Genomic DNA, 21,831 nt, shown 5'->3' with positions numbered 1-21,831 from the left:
TAAATTCATTTAACTTTATTAACTTGCTCCATATTTACTATATGTTCAACTTCTACTACAGGCACTAAAGATGAGCTACATAGAGAACCATCATAAAAGAACAATTAAGGTAAAGGAAAATAACTGTTTTTTTCTATAGTGGGTAGTGTAGTATCTTGTGGATAAAGAACAACAATATTATGGCTATCATCACACCTGATATATATTCATTGCAGAGAACATATCTTTATTTTAATATAGCAGAGCAAAAAATCATCCCCATTTATTAATTTGATGTACACTAAATAACTTTGCATTTGTTACACAGATGATAAATATTTTGCAGATAAATTTATAAACACTTCCACATTTTATAGATTTATACTGTACACAGTCATCCTACATAGAGCATGCCCTTCCACAAATATACAGACAGCTTTCCTCAGAAGACTTAATCAAAACACTTGGTCAAACATTTTGGAAGCTGGCAATCAGACACAGATGAGGATACTGGAAAGATGAGTTCACAATTGTACCAGCTGGACTTGAAATGAAAAATTCAGAACTCCAAAAGAGAGAATTTATCAAGGTACACACATGCAAATACATATGTACAGTAGTGATGACTATAACCTGCTTTCCAGGCACACACAGCAGTAAAGGAAATAAAGAAAGAAAGAAACAGAGAGGTCAGGACCATTGCCAAGATCTTGATGCAGATTAGCAGATCTGAAGTCAAATTCCCATGTTCAAATGGCAATTCAATTTTAAAGTAGCTTGTTACCCGTATATACAATATGTATATGTTACCTTGCGTTGAGAAATGGAGATTGTCAGAAATGGTTATGATTTTCTTGATGACACATGGCCACTGACATACCTGTGTGTTTGTACACTGGAGACTGAAAAATGGTACGGCCAGTTGGCTCAGAGCAGTTGGAAATTTGAGTGGTAGTTTAGAAGCAGAAACTGGGAACAGAAAACAACTGCAAAAACTAGGAAAGAATACATGTTTTCCTTCTGTTCCTTAGCATTAGAATATTCTAACAGGTTTTTAATATCAGTAAGCTGACAATGCGAATAAATTGCAGTGAAAGTAAAAAATGAACAAGTTTTTAAGAAAATCAGTGGCCTTACAATACCAATAAGTTGCAGAGAAGACCAAGAGCTCTACTTTCTATACCGCATCCTTGATACCTGGCTTCTGCACATATGTCATTACACTGCAATGGAAACTGCCCACTTAAAAAAAATATCTAATTTGATACAGTATATTCCTACATATATTTGAGGCCAAACATGAAATACAATTTAATTGTCTCACTGTTGTGCAGCTGAAGATAATATAGCAATTTTTTTAAAGTATAACTTGAGTATTTAATACAATATTTTGTAGAGAATGATTAAAAGAAGTTGCCAGTTGATTCACTTAGCTTGTAACATTGGTACTGAAATCCTTTTAATATTTGTGAAGCAGTACATTCATAGGAAAAACCAGGCTAAAATTATTCTTCCTAAAAAAGTAGCAATTCCACCATGGCAGTATACACAGTCACATACTTCATATTTTTGAAAGACAAAGCTCCTGACCCTAAAAAATTGCTTCACTGATTTAAACAGGGATCAGATTACACATACAAAGCTTCTGACATGTAACACTTTGTAGGAACCTAAACTACTTGGAGGACAATAAATGCAGGCGGCCACCAGCAGCTTGGGGCATTTTAAAAATTCTTATAAATGAGCTAGCTTACCTACAGTGCTATCTTCATTCCTGCTCTCAATTTGTGTTGCAAATTTTAATTTAGCCTTTCATTTCATTTGTGAGGCATTACAGGACTAATATTAGGAAAACTAGGAATATTAGGACAACTGGTAGCAGGAAGGAACAGGAAAGCACTAAAAGGTTTGTCCAAAAGAGACGATGGGAGGTTGTGTTTTTAAGTAGCTCTTCAAATATTCCCCTTTTTCTTCCAAGCCATTGATTTTAATCTATGTTTACAGATTTCCATATATAAGGTAGTACTATCTTTTGCTGCTGTAGATTTGAATGACAATTTTCTACTTAAAACTGCCTGTTTGTGATCACAATTAGAAACTATATGCTATGGTTTCATTCACTGCATATGTTCACTGCTTTGGAAAGGTCTCCACCTTGCCAAAGAAGTTTCGTGTAAGCCTTGTCACTCTTTCTTAACTTCCTCCCAAAGGTTTCGTAAGCATTGGTATTTCGTTTATCAATTCAAAGGAGACATGGGAATAAAAAAGAATAGCAAGCTGCTTGGGTTGGTTGGTTTGTTTGTTTTAATCTTATTATAGAGCTGGCTTTCCTACAGCAAACATACGTTCTTTCCTGTGAAAGGAATATGCCCTTTCTTCTGCTTTCCCACTTCTGTAGCATGAGTGCATGTCCCCTACCAGAGAAAGGATACTGCAGAGAGTGAACTTCCTCAAAAGAGCAAAGAAGAAATGTAGCAGATGCCAGAGCTTTTGGAAGAGCTCTTTCCACTGTGATCTGTGGGTATGTTTCACCCTGGATTGGCTTAATTTATAGTATCCATGACCTTATATGGCACTAATTACTGTAGAAGATCTTCATGGGTGTTAATCATTAATTGAAAAACACCCTGGCAATGGCTCTGTTTCAGGCTGGTCAAAAATTGCTGATAAGAACATTAGCAGATAATTTTTTAACCACATCACTAGAACAACGGCAGCCATATATGCAGAAACAATGAAAAACATACAATACAGAAAATCACAGATATTTTCTCATACATTACACAGAAATGTGTTGATATCCCCATGGACCATTTTGAAGGCCTTTTGGTTGAATAAGACAAAAATTCATAGCTTTTAGGAGTTTATGTATCTGAGAGTGCTGTGTCTCCTAGTCACTGGAACACCAGTGCCTCTGCATGATGTGCTGTTTTGCTGTTTGGCACAGTGTGATGGGGCAGGAGGGTGGGTTGGGCAGACAGGGGAAGGCAACAGCTAAGCCAAAGCTCATTTTTCAGACCATTTTAGGAATCCCCTTCCAATGGCTGGAAGCTAATGGCCAGCTGAGATGACTCTTGGCATCCCAACAATTTTGCACATGAATAAGTAAAGGTTTCTGCACAAGGAATGGAGCAGGATGTCATTTGTGTTCAAAATATAATGCACAATGAAGAAAGTAACACTGTCACAGAGAAAGAGATGAGGACATTGTTTGAAAGTTTAAGATTCATCTCTGTTGTAAAGGTGACTGTGTCCATATGTGTGTATACTCACCCACATATGTCTGCATTCTGTGTTCACTTCTAACTGTGTACTATTTATTTACAATTTACAATATTATATAGCTTCAGGCTAGGATCTGAAGAAAACATCTGAAAAAATAAAAATAATTGAAACCTATTTCTTGAACTCTTCATTGTTTACATTTAATTTGATTCTTTTTCATTATTTTTCCCAACCCTCTTCTTTTTTAACTGGGTAAGACAGAGCCATGTAAGATTCACAAAATATTTTTATCACATAGCCGGTGGGGGATGGGCATACATATAGTCACACAAAGCAGACATTAAGAGGACAGAAGACCTTATACATAAGAATACATGCAGAATTGTACAGGAGAAGTGTTCGCCAACAACTCTAGCGCCTGACAACAAATGAAGCTAGAACAACACATATGACACTGGACTCTTGCAGAGAACTCTACTTGCAATGAGCTGTGAGTGATATCCTTTAGCATTAAAGCAGCTTCAGCTTGCTTGGTGGTGACTACTTGTGAAAACTGAATGGCAAGTGGGAGGTGCCCAAAATTAGAAAATAGAAAGCTAAGCAAAAACCAGACCCTTAGGATCCAAGAGAAATGAACTTTGGTGGCTAGCTGTGGAGAGAGTGCTGAAAGTGCCTGCCAGCTCTTTTTCTCTCTCACTTTCATTTGTGGGCTGGTATGTCTGGCTACAACTCAAATGTGTTGACCAGAGCAGGGGAAGGTCTCTACAAATCATCTTGGTTATGTGTCATTAAAATGGATATTTATGAGAACCTGGGTGGAAAGAACAATACTTTAATGTCAGGTCATCCTCACCCAAATGGTCCTGTTGTTAAGCAATCTCCAATCTTTGGTTATCAGACTTCGTACTGGTCTGAAGGGACCAATATGTTCTAGACCTTTGTCAAAGAGAATAGATGGTTTTCCCTAGAAAGCACTGTACTTTTCCCTAAGTGTTTTGGTCCTATTAAATGTAACTCATGTGTATGTTGTGGGAGGAGACTGCTGAAAATTACTGCTTTGTTTGAGTTCCACAGTTTGTGTTCAAAGTCCCAGAACTCCATATTATAGGCCAGCATCTTTGTACATAGTTCAACAAAATGTTTAATAAGAAAAGTAAATAACTCAGGCCCAATTTATCTTTTTCAGTTTTTCTATATAACAATCTTATAGAGGTAGAGTGGGACTAAATGTTGAAGGGTTCTTCCTGTACAGGAAGAAATAGGAAATTTGCCTCTACCAAAAAAAAAAAAAAAAAAATCTTATGATAATGAATCTAAATATATTTTGTAGCACTTGTTGAAGTTATTAGAAGAAAGCAAATTAAGCTGATAGCAGCACATGGATTGGTTGTAGACTATGTGAGGTTAAATGGAAGGTGAGATCTGCAAGTAACATTTTAAGTTGATGCTTTCCATTTAATTCCTGTTTTGAACTGAGTTCCAGATTTTCTGGCTAACGTGTCTCCTCTAATTCTACATCACTGAACTGTGTCTTACCTTGAAAGTGCAAGCAAAAGTCTCTATTTTCATGCTGTGTTTTCTCAAATAGCAGCATTTGAAAGTACTAATGCAGGCAAATACCTAATATTTTACAGTCAGTTTGCCTCTCAGATGTGTTTTCTTATGGAATATGATTACTGAATGTGTGTTTTCTTTCAAAACACCAGAGGAAGTGGAGCATTTCTAGTTTTACTTTTTGTGTCTTTGACCCCCTGAGTGCAAAGATTCATTTTTCAACTTTGCGATTGAAATTTCAATTGCATTTCCAGGTTATTAAGCAGGAAACATGGCTTATAGGTTGTATTAACATGATATCATCTTGTTTAGGTAAGGAGGTGAGACGGGATGTAAACATCTTTCTCTGACTATTGAAGATTAATTTAAAACTCGGAATGGGGAAGAGAGCTAAAGCCTAGCACTCAGAGGCTGTCCATATGAGGGACTGAGGACTATATTACTTTGCTGAGAATTGGTATCTGCTCTTGTGCCTCAAGAGCAGTTATGCAAAGATAAGGCTCCAAAGTGGTAGAAAAAAAGAAAAAAAGAATACAGAATATAATTTCCTTTGAATGGAGCTGAGCTAGGTGCACAGGCAAGAAGATTCCCTCAAATCAGGAGGTCAACAGGGGCTATTCTGAGAGGACACCTCTCCTTGTATTAGGTCAGCCTTCTCAATAGGCAGGGAAGTGTGGAGTCTGGCTGTCTCAAAAGGTGAGATTCACATGCAGAAGGACTTCTAAGGCTGCTTTACATATTGTTTTAAAAAGTTATAACCAAAATGCAAAAGATATGTAACAAAACTTCTTCCTGAATGTTATTGGGAAGTCAGAAGCAGGTGAGAGAGTTTTTATTTTCTTTATGGCTGGTCCCCTAGCAAGAAAAGTAATTTGGGATGGAATGAATGGAATGGCAGGAAGAGAGAGCAAGCAGAGCTTGAGTTAGTAGTCTTAACTTTGACCCATATTCTTAAGATGATAAAGGAGGAATAGACTACTAGAGCCATCAGAAAGGGGGGCTAATTCTTTTTCATCAGTGCCTAGCTTTTGTAGTACACAACTCTGTAAGGGAAGTGGTTAAAATCAAGCTGAGAGGAAGAAGGTTTCCCAGTAGGTCATTCACCACCAATCCTGTTAAGTGCTCCACTGTGAACACCTATTCCTAGTTCCCCCAAATGTTGTAGCGCATGCTTCCAAGCAGCACTGTCCTAGCATGGATATAACCAAGCTGGTTAAAGTGTACTAACATGATGAATAAGATGCTTTCAAGAAATTAGAGTCTGTTAAGTCAAGTTCTACTATTGGACAACCTGTAATGAGTAAAGCTAATTCAAAGAAAATTTCCTTGCCAAAAATGAAAGCATGTGGTCTCTTTTGTAGACAGTTTCCAAATTTCAAAATATTTTACTGTTATGGTTAACAGCATTCTAAATGCTGTGAGTCTTTTGTATTTTCAAGGGCCATTGTGCTTTTTTGTCATTGCTGCTGTTGGGATAAGCTTTTCAGCTGCACAGAAAATTCCTAGATGTTATATCCTACTTCACTTTTGATTGACAGGGATTTCTAGTTAGCAGTCAGTCAGGTCTGTGACCAAAATAAACAAATAATCAGTTTTGATTACATAGGGTTTGCAATTGTAATACAAAAATGCTATCAAGTTTGCTTCTGTCTGGTGTGTTAGGAATCTAGCCATCCCACTAAGTAATTCTTTGTGTGACATGTAAGCAAGTAGACATAGAAAGACAGTGCAGATCCTTCTGTTCAATATTTATTATCTGTGATTGCTTTGGAGGCTGCAAGAAAAGATGGAATTGCTGAAGACTAGTCAAATTTCTTTTGCTTATAATGTGAATAACATTTGTGGCCAGATTGCCATAGATTTCTGTTCCAGTCTGTGGATTTCATGTATCTCACAAAGTTATTTATAGTGTGAAATTGCATTCACTTTTTTGTTTTTATGAGATAAATCTTTACTGTGCTCAAGCAAAAACTATTGACTATTCAAACAACTTTGGTGTTGGCTTGCACACTAGCTCAAATCTGTTGAACCAGGTAGCTTACCATCTGGGAAAATTTTACCTTTAAGTTTTGTTTTGTTTCATGTGTTGGAATGGAATTGTTCTTGCTTCTTTTCTTTGTTCATCTCTCTCATTTACTTATTCTCTCAATTCCTACCCACTATTATTTTTTTTTATTTTTTTTACATTAGAACTTTATAATTCTGGACTATGCTGTGTCTGTTTTTAAAAATCTCTGCTAATTCCTATTGCTACATTTATTTTCATCCAGATTTTAACCCAGACCTATGATATAGTCAGGATTTATTATAAGACCAACACAGAAATCAACATAAATTTACATGTCATGAGATTTTAGAGTGTTAAACTTGAATCATAGACCTCAAAAGCTGAATATTATTTTTCTGTGACCCATTTCCTTCAAGCTGGTCAGAAGGTGTGAAGTATTGCATCTGTTATGGGAATTACATGCAGAGATGGACAGAATATACTACTGCAAGAGGACAGTGCACAGCAACACAAAGCAATATTATACCATTGTTGTTGGTGTTTATTCTAAATACGTACAGAGGCTTCAGATTTCAAAATAAATGTGCAGTATGTGCAAGGAGTTAAACATGTGCTACTAATGAATTGCATGAAGAAAAAGGGCTCAAATATAGTATTAATTATAGAAAACAGCCTTAAAATAATATTAAGGCTATGATTAGTGGAAAAAAGGCCACAGATACAAAACTAAGGCCAGAATTTTTTCTAGGCCTTAGTGAAAAATAGTTAATGCTCATTTATTAGCATAGTTTAGAAATTTAAGAGACATGTCTAAGTCAGATTTAAACATAAAGTATTTCATCTCAAATATCTTCATCTTAACACTCCAAAATAAACACACTTGCTAAATTTTTTTTAAATTGCCAACATCAAAATAATGCCCCCCTGTTTTCCATACTCACGCTTTTTAAATTCTGCCAATTTTCTCATTTCATAGGAGAAAACAGCATCTTGGGCTAACATTTTTTGTGCTACAATGTGTAGCAGAGGCATTTGTTAGTAGCTGAAAATATCACTTCTAGAATCAGTAGATTTAACAGCGAACTATAAATATGTTGAATGATCTTCTTACATAGACTTTTACTGATTCTTTTAACATGACAAAGATGATAACTGATAAAGACTTCAGTGCCACATATTACTACCTAAATCCGAGCTCACATCTAAGAGCAAGAGAAAAATCAATGAAAAAAGGTCTAGCTTACTATATGATGACCTTATTTGAAAGCTTAGTTGCTTTGCAATGCTTCATCTACCTAATAAATGCTGTCAGACATAATTAAAAAAAATACTGAATAAAAATTTTCATATATTTTATAGCAAATTTGTTACTTCACACTTGAAACTGCAGATAGTTAATCACCTGATACAAGTTTTCTTAGCTCCAATGAAAGCAATGCCAGTTTTTGTCATCAGAGGATCTGCCTCCTTTCTTTGATGATTTTATAAATGTATCTGTATTAAATTTGTAATGCTGATATTTTAAAGAGATCCCATAAACTTTTGCATAGCATTAGGACTGATGGGGAATTTTCCAGTAATCAGAACAGTCCACAGCATAGAAGGAATGTATTTACTACCATTTGCTTTCCATCTATGCACTTGGTCTAATAAAAGCATTATTATTCCCTGCAGCCTTGCCATGGCTTATTTCTTAGTGGCTTTTCGAAAAGATATTTGAAAATATTACATGGTCAGACATTTCTGGAGCTATTAGCTGAGAAAATGGTTGTATTAAGAAGTGTAGAAACTATGAAAAAAATTAAGGTCTTTACATATATAAATTCCAAATAAACATCTGAAAGTATCATCATTATCATATAGTTCAATGGCCTGATTCTTCCTTTATTGTTACTAACAACAGCAGAACTATTTGCATTCATTCATTCCTGGAATAAGACAAATTCACTGTTTTAAATGGAAAAAAAAAAATCCAGATGCCACAAGTAAGAATAAAACAAAAGTAGCATCAGCAGTAAAAAAGCGAAAATGTTAATTTTGTTATTCTCTCTGCTGCATACCTATATGGACTTTTATATTCCCTGCAGTAGTTGTTGCCTTCTCCTCAGTCAGTATGGGGCGTAGTTGGTAATCTTTGCTTAGATTGAATCTGCCTAAAAATGTTTCCCAAGGAAGAATCACTGCCTACAAGTTATTGCATGCAAGTTTTTATCACCTAAGCACAGCTGCAGAAGGTCACTGTTCCCAGTACTGATGCAATCAGTTGAGTTTCCTGATAAATGTTGCATGCATTGAAACATTAACATTCCCCACACCAATACTGCTAAGTAATTGACTTGTATGTCTGTACTGTTACTAAAGCTCATAATGCCATGGCCAAATTTAGCATGTGCTTTTGAAATAATCTGACTGCTTGCATTTTAAATATCTAATTATCAGTATGGTTTTTACCTTCCTGGATATGTCACCAAAACTATTTTAAGAGGTAGCTTTGCACTTCAAAGTGAAATGGGTTTGAACAACAAAGTATGCAAGCAAACAAAAGTTAAATTTAAATTTAAATTTAAATTAATTTTAAATTTAAGAATGTAAAACTTTCATACATGCTAAATCTCTGCTACTCCAAAGTATCTTTTGAGTTTGATTTCTGGCATTTGAGCACTCTACTGTGTGTTGAGAATCTGAAGCCTTTGCACCATCAGTCAGGAGAATGGCATTTGTACAAAGAAGGAAATAAATAATGAATGTTTTTTCCAGTTACATCAACACCTGTGTTCTTGTATCAGGAAGCCGAAGTCCCACCAGACCTCCGCATACTAGAACAGTAGAAGCAAGGAGAATAGGGATTGCTTTGGTGATACCAACAAGGGAACCAAATATTAGGTTTCCAAGTACAGCTGCAGCTTTGCATAGTGCATTCAGAAAGCCAAAGCCTGTTGCCCTAGAAGAGAAAAGAGAAGAAAGTTAAAATACAAGTGAAAGAGACACATCCTCAGTATTAGTAAATCAGTACAACCCCAATAGCTTAAACAAAATTTATGCCAATAAGAATTCTGTGCTCATATTCTGTGCTCTTATTTAAAATGAGAAATTAAAGCTCAGCTGCTACAGTATTTCATTGAGGCAATTCATTCTTCTGCCTCAGAGATCAAAATGTAAAATGAATGACCGAACAGATGTGTTTCCACCTCTAGAGTTGAACATGAAACTTGCAAATGGAAATTCAGTAAGACTTAAATGGCTACATTAGGAGAGTAGACATGTCAAGTAGCTCCCGAAGGAGAACTGCCTCATCATCTGTGTGATGATTATTAATCAGAATTAAAGGATGATCATCATAGGGTACTGAATTAAAATTGAGTTTCTTACAGATGGTACACACATTGAAATAGTTCTTTTTCAAAGGCTAATGAGACTTCCAATATTAACAAATGTTCATCTCTTAGAGGTAAGGAAGATAAGAGTATCTAAAAATGTGTTGGGTGAAAGAGATATCTGATAAACTTTGGACAGAAGAGAAAGGAAATAAATTGCCAACAGAAACTATGACACTGGTAATTCAGGTGGAGTCTTGCATTACAGTGATGAGATTTTAGTAGTCTGAAGACTCTTGCATAGATGTCTTATGCAAACTGCCACAATTTAAATTGTGTTTTGACATGACTGTATGATTCATTGATGCAGGAATAAGCCTGCCCTACCAAAAGTTTCCTAACAGATATCTGTATAATAATCTGTATAATCTCTAACATTTCTCAGCTCTCTTAGAAATTAAAGAGAGAAGGTCTATGTGTAACTTACACTGTATTTGCTGGGATAAAATGTTAAAAAATCAAGAAGATAGTTGTTCTAATTTTAAGAACAAAATATTTCTTGTTTGCACTGCAATTAAAAGCCCAAGTCTAAACAACAGGAATTAAGAGAAATGCTAGAGATCTAAGTGACTTAAAAAGGCTCCACTTATTCTACTGAAGCACCTGTGAAAGAAAGGAAGAAGTCTCATGCTCAGATGTAGACTGAAATCCTAGGAAGTTTGAAAAGCTTCTTACTGGAGCTACTAAAGAGGAGCCAAGAGAATCAACTCGAAGTAAGAACACTTGACCCCAGCTGAGAGCAAGGATATAATGTCTCTATGCTCTTAGTGGAAGAGATTTTTGATTTTGAAAACTAGAAAAGATTATATCAAATCATGAGAGATCCTCTGTCTCAGGCCACTGATTGACCTGGCCACAGCCCAGTGTCAGAGTTCACCTCCTCTGCTGTTTGGCAAATCTGTATTTCAATAGTGACATCAGTTAAGTCTTCTGGTGTCATGCTTCCAAGCTTTATCTAGGGGAGAGATAAAAGTTTCAGTCTAGGAGAGGTGACCATGATCTGGGGCTTTCAGCACTGTCCATGCCCTGTCCAGGATACTGTGCTTCAGAATAATACCAGTCCTGGTATATTTGAGGACCCTTCATCAAAAGAATGACGGCTATGCCTAGATCCTTTTTGTATGTTTCTAAAATACTGTGGTTTGCTCTAAGAAATATAGTCCTAATTAATCCACAAATCAACTCCACAATCTCAACAAGATTCAGAATGTGTAATTTTGAAATAATGGTGCCTTTCCTGTTGAATTATTAAATTATTTAAAAGAATGTCTACAGAATAGAATTAAGACATGTAATATACTAATTAACACACCTTCAAATAGTTTTTTTCCATTATGTTAAATATTTATTTTCCATTGTTGCAGACCAAAGTCAGTTCCCTTATATGTTACATGTTCCCTTATATGTTACGTGTTCCCTTATATGTTATATGTTAGTTCCCTAATATGTTATAAAAGAAAATTCAGAAGAGTTGATAGTGTTCTAGTGTCAGCTTTGTGTATCATGTTTCTTTTCTGAATATGGGACAAAACACAAATTACTTTTTTTTAACTGGATGATCATATTGTATTATGTATTATTAGTTTGGCAACATGTCTCTTGCACCCCCTGGCAGTATTTTAATCTCTTTGAAATGTCTGATATTTAGTAAAGAAATTACTGGTTTGTCTAAAGTAAGCACAATTCCTCTTTGTGTAAAGCATGGCATCCATCCAAATAGTGAATGATACTAAGTATTGGCAGTATCTAAAGAAAAAGAGACAGGTCACTTCTACAGCAGAGTAGAAACTATTAAAAAAAAAAAATTCTATGGGAAAAAACAAGTAGATGAGACCTATATATGTCTCTTACACGTTCAAAGTCCTTATTTATTTGTTTTATATATATTTTCTTGAACCTGCAGTACTTATACAAAATACTTAGTGTTAAGAAAACCTAAACATGCACATCCTGGACATAACAATTTTAAAAATGACAGGTCCTCCGGCAGCCAGGACCCCTGAGGGCTGCTAGAGAGCAGTAGATGAGGAAACTTGGGGAAGTGTTGTGTTTGGAAATATCTGACAACATTTGCAGCAGCTCCTTGAAAAGACTTTCCTCAGAGGAGAAACAAGAAAGTTAAAACCTGCCCATTCTAAGCACGTCCTTCAGAGGGACCAGTCTGAAGGAGAAGCATGAGATACACTGAAGGATGCAAAGAACAGCCATCCTACTGGGATGAATTTCCAAAGCCTAAGAGAAAACAAGCAAACATCTGGCGTGGAAATATTTGTGCTCCAGGGACATATAAAGCCCAAAATATCTGGAGGAATATCACCCAGGATGGGATGCAGCTAGTGAGAGGGAAGGAGCCCCAGACTGATGGATCTTGTAGAGTTTACAAAATCACAGAATGGGTAAGGTTGAAGGGGTCACAGTGAGTCACCTGGTCCAATCTCAAAGCTCAAACAGGGTCATTTTAGACCAGCAGGTCTGTGTCCATCCTGTATTGGTTATTCTTCCTGAGGTGCAGCACCCTGCATTTGCCTTTGCAACTCTGCCCAAATCTCCAGCCTGTCAAGGTCCTTCTGAAGAGCTGCGCAAAGCATGCAGGCAGGAGATTCTCGAAGAGGAAAGGACCTTGTTAAAATAGGCTGTATTGCAAGCAGGTGGAAAGAGGTTAAAGACAACACAGCTGGACTGGAAAACCAAGTTTATATGGTAGGATAACAAGAGATTGCAGCTATTCTGAAGAACTCAAGGGAAGAAGGAAAGGGAAAGAGTCAGAATGGTTGTAATGTCAGCCTATTTATGCACAGAAAGTACTTCCAAAGTTATGGTGGTGACTGGTAATGATCAGAGTCTGCACATAAATATGATTTTCTTGGTTGTCAATGCTGATGTAAAATCAAACTTAACTCCGAATAACAGAAAAAAACCCATAGAGAAAGCAGACGCCTAGTCTCAGTATATTCAGAGATACCAGAGCTCTCCAAAGAATACACAGATCCAGCTAAAACAAATTCAGATAGATACAGGCAGGAAATCTTTGGAAAAACAATAGCACGAAACATATGGGGATGTTTTACTTATGTTTAGTGTTGTTTTATATTACCTTATAAAAAAAAGGTAAGCTGTTTCACAGATGTTAGCTGCTTATATCAACTAGTTATGACAGTGGTCTGAATACAATTTTCTGAGCAATTTGAACCATTTCTTTTCATGTTCTAGTCTGTAATGACACTGTTCTTTAGATCTATTATTGTTATATACCCAATATTACTATATCAGGTTCTAAAGCAATTTTGTAATATACAATGCCTCTTCTGTCTGAACAAAATTAATTTTTTTGCACTTAAAAACCAGTTCTGTTTGTAAATTGAGCTTGTAGATTTTTGCTGATTATAAGGGGGTTTTATTAGTCTAGTCTCATTAGAGTTATCAAAATATAAACAAATAAAAGTACGAAAAAGTAAGCTCATTTTATCACCCTTAGCTGTCCTGATAATTAAAAATGAACAACCCAGTAGAAGTGCAATCTTTTAATCTTTAAGCAGATTTCAGGCATGCCCTTTTGCCTAAAATAAGCACGTACTTGGCATGAACAATAAGATTTTAACAGGCTTAAGTAAATTGTTGTTAAGACCTGTACCTGAAAAGCATTGTCACTATTTAATCTTATAAGTTCATACCCTTCAATTTTAATACTGTGTTTGAATGTGTTTGTACTTACAGTCAGAACAAGATGTCAAACCATTATGGAGCTCTAGAGGCAGCAAATTCAGACTGCTTCATTTTTTTAAACATCCTTCTTAGAATGGTGTTTGTGATTCAAACTCTTTAAAATCTGTATTAGTCATGCTTTTATAATTAATTCTCATGAATCCAGGGAAATAAAAATATCCAGGAACTAAATATGCTGCAAATCACAAATGTGTATGACTATAGTCTCTTGCAGTGTTAGTACAGTTTCTGTTACAGTGTTAGAGGAAAGTGCAAGAGTGTCAGCAAATGATTAACATTACATGATGCATCATCTTAACATGATGAACAAATTATGTGAAAAATTCCAAGTGAATAAGACCATTTATATATACACACCCACTTTCTTTGTTTTGATCTATTATTGGACAAACATTTGCACAAAAATGTCATGTTGACTTCATGAGTAATCCTCATTGATGGTCAAGGGCGACCAGTCATAAGTAGCAAGAATTGTTTGTCTAGCTAGAGAGTTCACTTAAGTCTTTCAGTCTTTTCAGTAAGAAAATGCTGGTTAATCAATTTAGGATTGTCTTTTAAAAACCCCCCAGATACAGAATTTCGTATTGATAGGAGAAAAATACAACTGTCTTTTATAAAAATGTCAGCATGAAGAGAAAGCTGAATGTTACTGAAAAGGAATTTTCCCAAATGTATTTTACTTCTTCTGCTGAGAAAGCTGTGACAAAGAAAAATGCTTAGCTTCCTTTAATCCAAGGTCCACATAAAAATGGCAAGAGTCCAAACAGTTAAAAATAGAGGGATTATCCAAGCCTTTAGATTAAAAGAGCTTGTTTCCTGATTGTCACATATGTTCCTTCTTAGACCAGGTGCTTGAATTCGTATATAAAATACTTCAGATCCACTTTTCCACTGCTGACAAAATATCTAAAAACTTCATTGTCCTGTAGCAGAGTGCTACTAATGTGTAGCACAAATATTTATTATCTTTCTTGGCAGAGCAATTTACAAAACCAGCAGGTTACAACAAAATTTCTTTAGAATTGATAATATGTAAAGCATTAAAACAGAGTATCCAAAAGTTCTCTGGACAATTTTCTATATCCAGATATTTTTATATTCTCTTTAAAAATTAGTACTTACTGTGCAAGTAAAACTGTGGAATTTGCCTTCCTTCCTTGGACTACTGTGAAAGGCAAAATGCAGTTGAACTATAGCCATAGGATGAGAGTAGAAAATAGCTGTCAGGAAATCTGTGAGTCAATCACTGCTATTATGACTCAAAAGAATAGAAAGTTTCTCTTCTGACATCCACACTAATACAAACTTGGAGATAAGATACTGTGAGAATAAAATTTATTACTCTGGGTATAGATCCTAAGAGTTCAAAAAGAAGTGAAAAAAGTAAAAACCATGAACTGAAGATGGGAGACTTATTTCTTAATTGTGGCCAAATCCCTAAGAAATTTTTCAGAGGCATTAAAAAAAGGCTGACTTAATTTTATGGCTCACCTTGAATTCTAAGTATTCCTGGACAAGATTCAAACTCAGATCTATGGCAGCCACAGAAAAATTATGAATTGTTGGTTATCTGATGCAATCTGATTTATTCTCTATGTGGGAGATGATCTATTTCTATTTCACTTTCTATTTAGGTTTTAGTTATTGTATCATCTCTCTGATGAGAATCTTGGCTTATCATGCTAGTGCTTCCCAAGTTCACGAGAAGAGACTTACCACTAATGTGAAAGTAAAAATTGTTTTTTAAAGAAACAAAATTGTCCTAAAGTTCCTCCTTCAGAGAGCTTAAGCTTTCTTCCATCCGTATTTATACTACAGGCAGAGCTGAGAAACTGTGCAGTGTTATTGCAGGCCCCTTGGGCACACACATTACAACCCAAGCTGTAATTACCTCATCACACAATATTTTTTTTCCACATCACTCTGCCAATGCAGTGAACAAAGAGGGCTTGAGGGTAAAAGATAGATGTAGTAAAGAAACCTTAGTTTCCCTCATCTGCAAGAGAAGTTGGAAGATGCACTGTGAATAAGATTGGGGACTGCAACATGAGAAAACAGTTTCCTGGTTAAGAAAGTGGAGCGCTGTCAGAAGAAAGGATAAAATCCCTACTCCTATCACAGAATTTGCATATGATGCAAGCAAGTCACATAAAGCTAACAAAATGGTCTTTAAGCATGTATTTCATATTTTCTAGGTGCTCAGGTTAGCACCTTCAGGCTTATGTTGCTGGAGTGCTAGGTACCTACAGCTGCACTTTCAGCCCATCCCTACTTCTAAAATGCTCAGTGACTGGAATTTTTGGTGTCACACACTTCAGCCTACAGATTTCCTCTCCTGATGGATAGCAGAGTCCATTAAGAATATAAGGTAAAAGACAAAAGAAGAGACAAGAGAAAATGTAAGTTCTTTACATTCTTGAGTTGTATTATTTACTTACTTGTTGGAAATCGCTAACTAGTTTATATCTAGCTATCACAAGCGTCTTTTAAAATTTGTGTATTGAAAAGTTTAAAAAATGGTAGAATATTAAAATATTATTATTTACTTCATATATATCATCTAGAAGACAGAAACCCACTTATAACCAACATTAGTAACATTATTTTCCATTTTAGCACTGTCATCATCTACCTGAGAACCATTTGCAATCTATACATCCCCTAATATCAGCAGTTGTACAAAACAGCTGAGACTTTATGAAGAATGTGAAACAAACTTAAATAGTATAAAATTTGCCAGTACTCATCAAGAAAGTAGGACAAATTATGTAGTTACCTCAGTTCTAGGGATCAGTAAACTAAAATACAAATGTGCAGATGAGTATGAATTTATACAGAAGACAAATCTGTCAAGATTTTGAAGCAACCATAACTGATGAAGAATAAAGTGAAATGTGTGCTCTGTATCACATAGACTGCACATTGCCAAACTGTTCACCACACTCTACCTGGCTGAAAGCCAGTAGGACTTCTAAATACCTAGGGTACAATTTATGAAACACCTTTTGTATTATAGTGCACGACACCGGCAAAGCCCCTGCAGTTCAGCAACTGGCTGGTCTCCAAGAGGAGGAAAAGGAGGGGCTACCCAAGAGTTCGTGCCTCTTGTGCATGGTAGCATGAACTGGTCTCCTTCCACCCACCAATCTTTGAGCCCAACCTCCAGCTACCCTTGGCTGCACGTTTGTGGTCATTTCACTGATAGGCTGTAAGAAAATAGTATTAAACACTGACAGAGTGAGCAAGGATTTTGTGCTTAGATTCCCTTTACAGGAGAATCTGGAAGCCAGTTTCAGGACTAGATTCACTCTGGAATTTGTTTTGCTTTTGCTTTGTAACAAAAGAGATAATTTTAAGCATGAAGGATTTCATATGCAAGAACAGATCAGGAAGCTTCATGTTCCACAAATGCCAAGAAAAGCTGTTCAGCCCTAGAATTACTTGCAGAAACTGGACATTCCCAGCAAACTGTTCCTGGTTATGGAGATCACAGGAATCTCAGAAGGAAACCCATGACAATGAGAGGTGAGCAGTGCTGGTTAAACTGTAGCCAGTCTGGATAAAAAAAAAATTATCAAAAAATCTTGTAAGCAAGTTATTTGAGTTCCTGAAGGTATTAATTTTCAAAAAGTTCTACAAAACAGGAAGTAGCTTTGCCCCAGTCTAAAAAAAATATCTCGAATTTTGTGTTTACTTATAACCAAGCTGACAAAAACTAGCAGCCATGGTTCCATCACTATCAGAACTTCTGGGAGAAAGTCTCATCTACAGCATATGTCAACAATGTCTTTCCAGGCATAGGTACATTCACCCCCAACCTTTTTGAACAGATAATTCAAAGAGACAAGTTTTTTATCTCTGGTTTGTTGTAAAAAACAACTCAGCTTCAATTAAGTTTCTGGTTCTGGACAGTTATTCTTGCATACAAAAGATGTTAAAATAGGAAAAAAGATGAGTAAGAAATTGCTATAATCCCAAAGCTAGTAGAAACTATGAAAAATAACCATTAGATACAACTACAGATGCCTTAACATCTCTGTAGATATATACAGATAAATATCAGTTACATTCTTTTTATCAGTCCTAGTAATGATTTTTTTTCCATTAACAGCAATGATTTTTCCAATTGTTCTTCTTTACTTCATGTTAGGAAAACATATCTGGCTGTTATATTCAGGAATACACAAAAGATGGTCATTTCTACAGAATATTTATTAGAATTATATCATAGCATTTGGATAGTGGAAGAATTCTTGCCAGAGGAGCAATTTCCTGAGGTGTATTAAAAATACTAGCACTTAATATTAACACTTAGTGCTTAGGTTTCATAAATGGACTAGTATTGTTACTTGATATAATAAAATGGATGTTTCTTCTGGACATCAATTTCTTGTCTGAAGAAGCACATAATTTTAAAATGACAATGAAAGGAAAACAGGGAAGCCAGTATACACTTTTCTAAATCTCTTAATGGACAATGTTAAAGACAGGGTAACTCCTTTACAAAAAATTACACTTGCCAATAAGGCATCACTCATTTATAAACTGGAAATATTTCAAATATGCAGTAAATGACATAATAATTAGCACTGTAACAAGAGAAAGGATACAATGTTCTTTTTTAGGAATCTGGGCAATTTTGATTAAATATTTTTAGGGATTTGAGAGGGGAGAAATATTCAAGTCTATTCAAGATAGCACAGCTTTTACATTTTTGCACTTCCCATACAACTGAATATGACTCAACAGTTCTTCCTTTAGTCCATTAAGTAACATAAGTTCAGGATTAAAAAGTGCCCTGTATCTGAAAAAAACCCAACTCATGTCATCTAGCAGCAATGCAGGATTCGAAAATTGTCCTGAGATTTCCTGCAAGAGCCCTGAAGAGTCAAGGGCAGTGCACAAGATAATTTTTACCCACTTAATGTACACTCCTAGTGGCCCTGCATACAAATTCATGGAAGACTGATTAGCAGCACAGGGTGGTTCAGACAGTGATTCCCATCATTCCCACCATTTCACAGTCAACAGACAAATGCAGTTGTATTTCTGGTTTGGACCAACTACTGCCCTTATATCCAGTTAAATTACAGGAAATTCAAAGATACTTCATTACTGCTTTCAGAAATGTTAGCTGTGTTTTAAATAAGAGTAGCTGTTAGACCTTCTGCTTTCAAATGAAACTACATTTATGGTATTTTCCTGATCGGAAGATATTTGATGCAAAATACATACTATATTGCTCAAAACTCCTCATTGTTTCCATTTGCTTTTCATAGGACAAATTATTAATTTGGCCCTCTCAAAACATCACTAACTTTGTAAGCCCCATACAAAATAATTTCTATTTACCATTTCTGCTGGTACATAGTGAGTTTAGGAGAGGTATATCTGCACATACCTTCTGTCTGTAGGATATAGCTCCACAGTAATTACATCCAGAGAGTTCCATGCTGAGATTGTGAGGCCATTGTAGAGGCACAGCATACCAATCATCATGGATTCGCTGGTCCCAAACCACAGGAAAAAACAGCTGATGCCAGAAAGAACCATGGAACCACCTAGGTACAAGGCAGGTGAAATAAACATGTAGTGGAGTTGTATTTAAAGAATAACCTTTGTTTTGTCTAATATTTCTATGCACAGTGTAGCTAGATAAGTGGCCCAAATATTTGAGTTAGAAACTGAAGAGATCTCCTCTACTGGTAACTCCAGACAGAAAGACAAATCTTGAAGAAAGGAGGTCACAAGAAAAAATACAATTTCTCACATATCAGAATATATCACAAAGTATTAAGTTGGAAGCTTCTCTGAATTCCCAAAGCATGATTCCTGAGCAAAACTACCCCCATTTTTCTTTGCACATCATCTTTTGCAATTACATGAAAACTGTTCATATATTATAATAAAAATGCTGTATTTATTTTAATGTATATATATATATACACATTAAAATCTCTATATGTGTTTATATAGAGATATTGTCCTAGAAAATAAAGACAATTAACTACCACATAGTTATTTAAGTAAATTCAAAACACATTTCTCATTGTAGACAATCCACAGGAGATACCTTTCAACTGTGCAAAATAGATAACAGACAATGAATAGCCGATACTTTGCAGGATCTGCTCCACTAGCTGAGGGTTACCTGTCCACACCTTTCTTTCCTTTCAGCTGGAGCAGAGATAAACCAATGGTCATCAGTCTCCAAAATCTCAGTCTAAATGCCTAGCTTATGGACTTGTAGTATCTGTGGAAGAGCATGTAGAGGCGGCTACAGATCCCTTTTTTCTCTAGAGTTTCAAAACTGGGCGCTTTTAAAAACAGTATTTATGAGGGCACACAAATTACCTATCTGCAGAAAGAATGTTTTTCATTTCTCTAGCCAAATTCCTTGAAAAGAGGACATGTTACTTTTGATGTTCCCTGTACCAGAGTGAAGGACCTACCTAGCATCGTTAACCGTCCTATTCTGTCCATCAGCAGAGCGGACACAATATTTCCTGGCAACACTGCTAAAGTTCCAAGGAAATTAACAAAATAGATCCAGTAGGCACTGTAGTCATCATCAAAAGAAATCTGGCATCCTGTCCTGATGTGAAAAAATGTGCAATTTATCAATTCACTGTCAACAAATTTATACTGCTCGAGATCTGTGGAAAGAAGAAAAAGAATAATTTCAGCAAACAGCCAAATCCATGTGCAACTTTTGATTAAAAGTATTTCAAGTTCAAGCAAATTTAATGACAGCTTGGAGCTTTCACAGTTTTGCAAAAAGGGCACTAGTTACTGCTAGTAATTTTGATAGTTTTTATCTTACTAGAAACACTTGCAAAGATCTTGAAAAGGACCAACTAAAGTCTGAAATTAGGAAATTATATTACTGTATTTTACCCTGCCTGGACTGTATTTGGTAAGGCCTTTCAGCACCAGCTGGTCTTGCATAAAATGCTCTAGGTACCTGCAGGTTTCTATGACTCAGTCTTTCTCAGTATCAGACCTTCATTTCCTGATGAGACTCTCAATTATGGTCAGTTTTGTTTGCCTTCCTTGAAGTGAAATATTCCTGTGGAATTCAGTTTAAACTGATTTTCATTTCTGAGAAGGCCTCATGGTCTTCAGCTTGTCCATAGATGAGTTACACTATGCAGTTAATTCTTCTGCCAATACCATTCTAGAAAACTGACCCTATATTCCTTTTATTTTCCCATTCCTCTTGTTAGCCTTATAAACCTGAACCAAGATTGCCTTCCTTCCACATTAACGTCATTGCTTGCTCTGAAACCTAGGTCTGTTACTGTTGTGACTGCTGTAGTTACAGGAGAGTGGGAAGAAGTGCCTCATCTTTTCAACAAGCTTAGTTGGCCATACTCTACTTTCAGTGTTTATGAAAATATGAAAATATGAAAATATGGATTCATATTTTTGTCACAAAGAGACACTTAGGAGACTAGGAATGAATATAGACTAGGTAATTCCCCTGCCATAGCAAGCACAGAGAACAAAGTATTTCACCAGTCCCTTTTGGACTAAATAAAAGTTCATTAGTTAAAGCTACCAGTAAAACAGAAAATGCATTATCTTCTCTCCAGACTGAGTCTCTCTGAAATCAAAGATAAAAAATAAATCACTTATTATGTGAATAAAACAAATAATTCATTTTCTGAGTCAATATTAGGCCTGAAGTATATCTTGTGCAGTGAGATCCATTCAATTCTCTGTTGCAACGAGCTAGTTGCTTCCTATAAATTATTATTCCTATTATTATTATTATTACACAGGAGGACTTCTTGTATGTCTTATTATAAGTCCAGAAATTATAAATGTAAGATGAAAACATGCAGCTGACCAATGGGCATTTGATTGTCTGTCTCATATCTCTCTCATACCTGTGTTGTAGAAGGTGGTATTCACAAAAGTACAGTTCCTGAAGTATGTATTCAGTGAAGTAATGTCTTCAAAAAC

The 21,831-nt window shown here is 35.7% G+C and overlaps 1 protein-coding gene across 1 annotated transcript in view; it reads right to left on the bottom strand.

The window, feature by feature from the left end:
* Nucleotides 1–201: 201 nt before the first annotated feature.
* SV2C (synaptic vesicle glycoprotein 2C) overlaps nucleotides 202–21,831 on the bottom strand; it is a 109,597-nt gene continuing 87,967 nt past the window's right edge. Inside the window, exons 10-13 of the mRNA XM_085565983.1 lie at nucleotides 21,756–21,831; nucleotides 20,320–20,519; nucleotides 19,265–19,428; nucleotides 202–9,707 (exon numbers count right to left, since the gene is read on the bottom strand). The exon at nucleotides 21,756–21,831 is cut by the window's right edge and continues 58 nt beyond it. Of these exons, the coding sequence (XP_085422109.1) occupies nucleotides 9,524–9,707; nucleotides 19,265–19,428; nucleotides 20,320–20,519; nucleotides 21,756–21,831 (624 nt within the window). The 3' untranslated portion in view covers nucleotides 202–9,523. The remainder of the gene's footprint in view (nucleotides 9,708–19,264; nucleotides 19,429–20,319; nucleotides 20,520–21,755) is intronic.

This window comes from Lonchura striata, chromosome Z, assembly GCF_050655825.1.
Source record: "Lonchura striata isolate lonStrDom1 chromosome Z, ASM5065582v1, whole genome shotgun sequence".
NCBI classification, from domain to species: Eukaryota; Metazoa; Chordata; class Aves; order Passeriformes; family Estrildidae; genus Lonchura; species Lonchura striata.
This window is presented reverse-complemented; position numbering and strand designations above follow the sequence as displayed.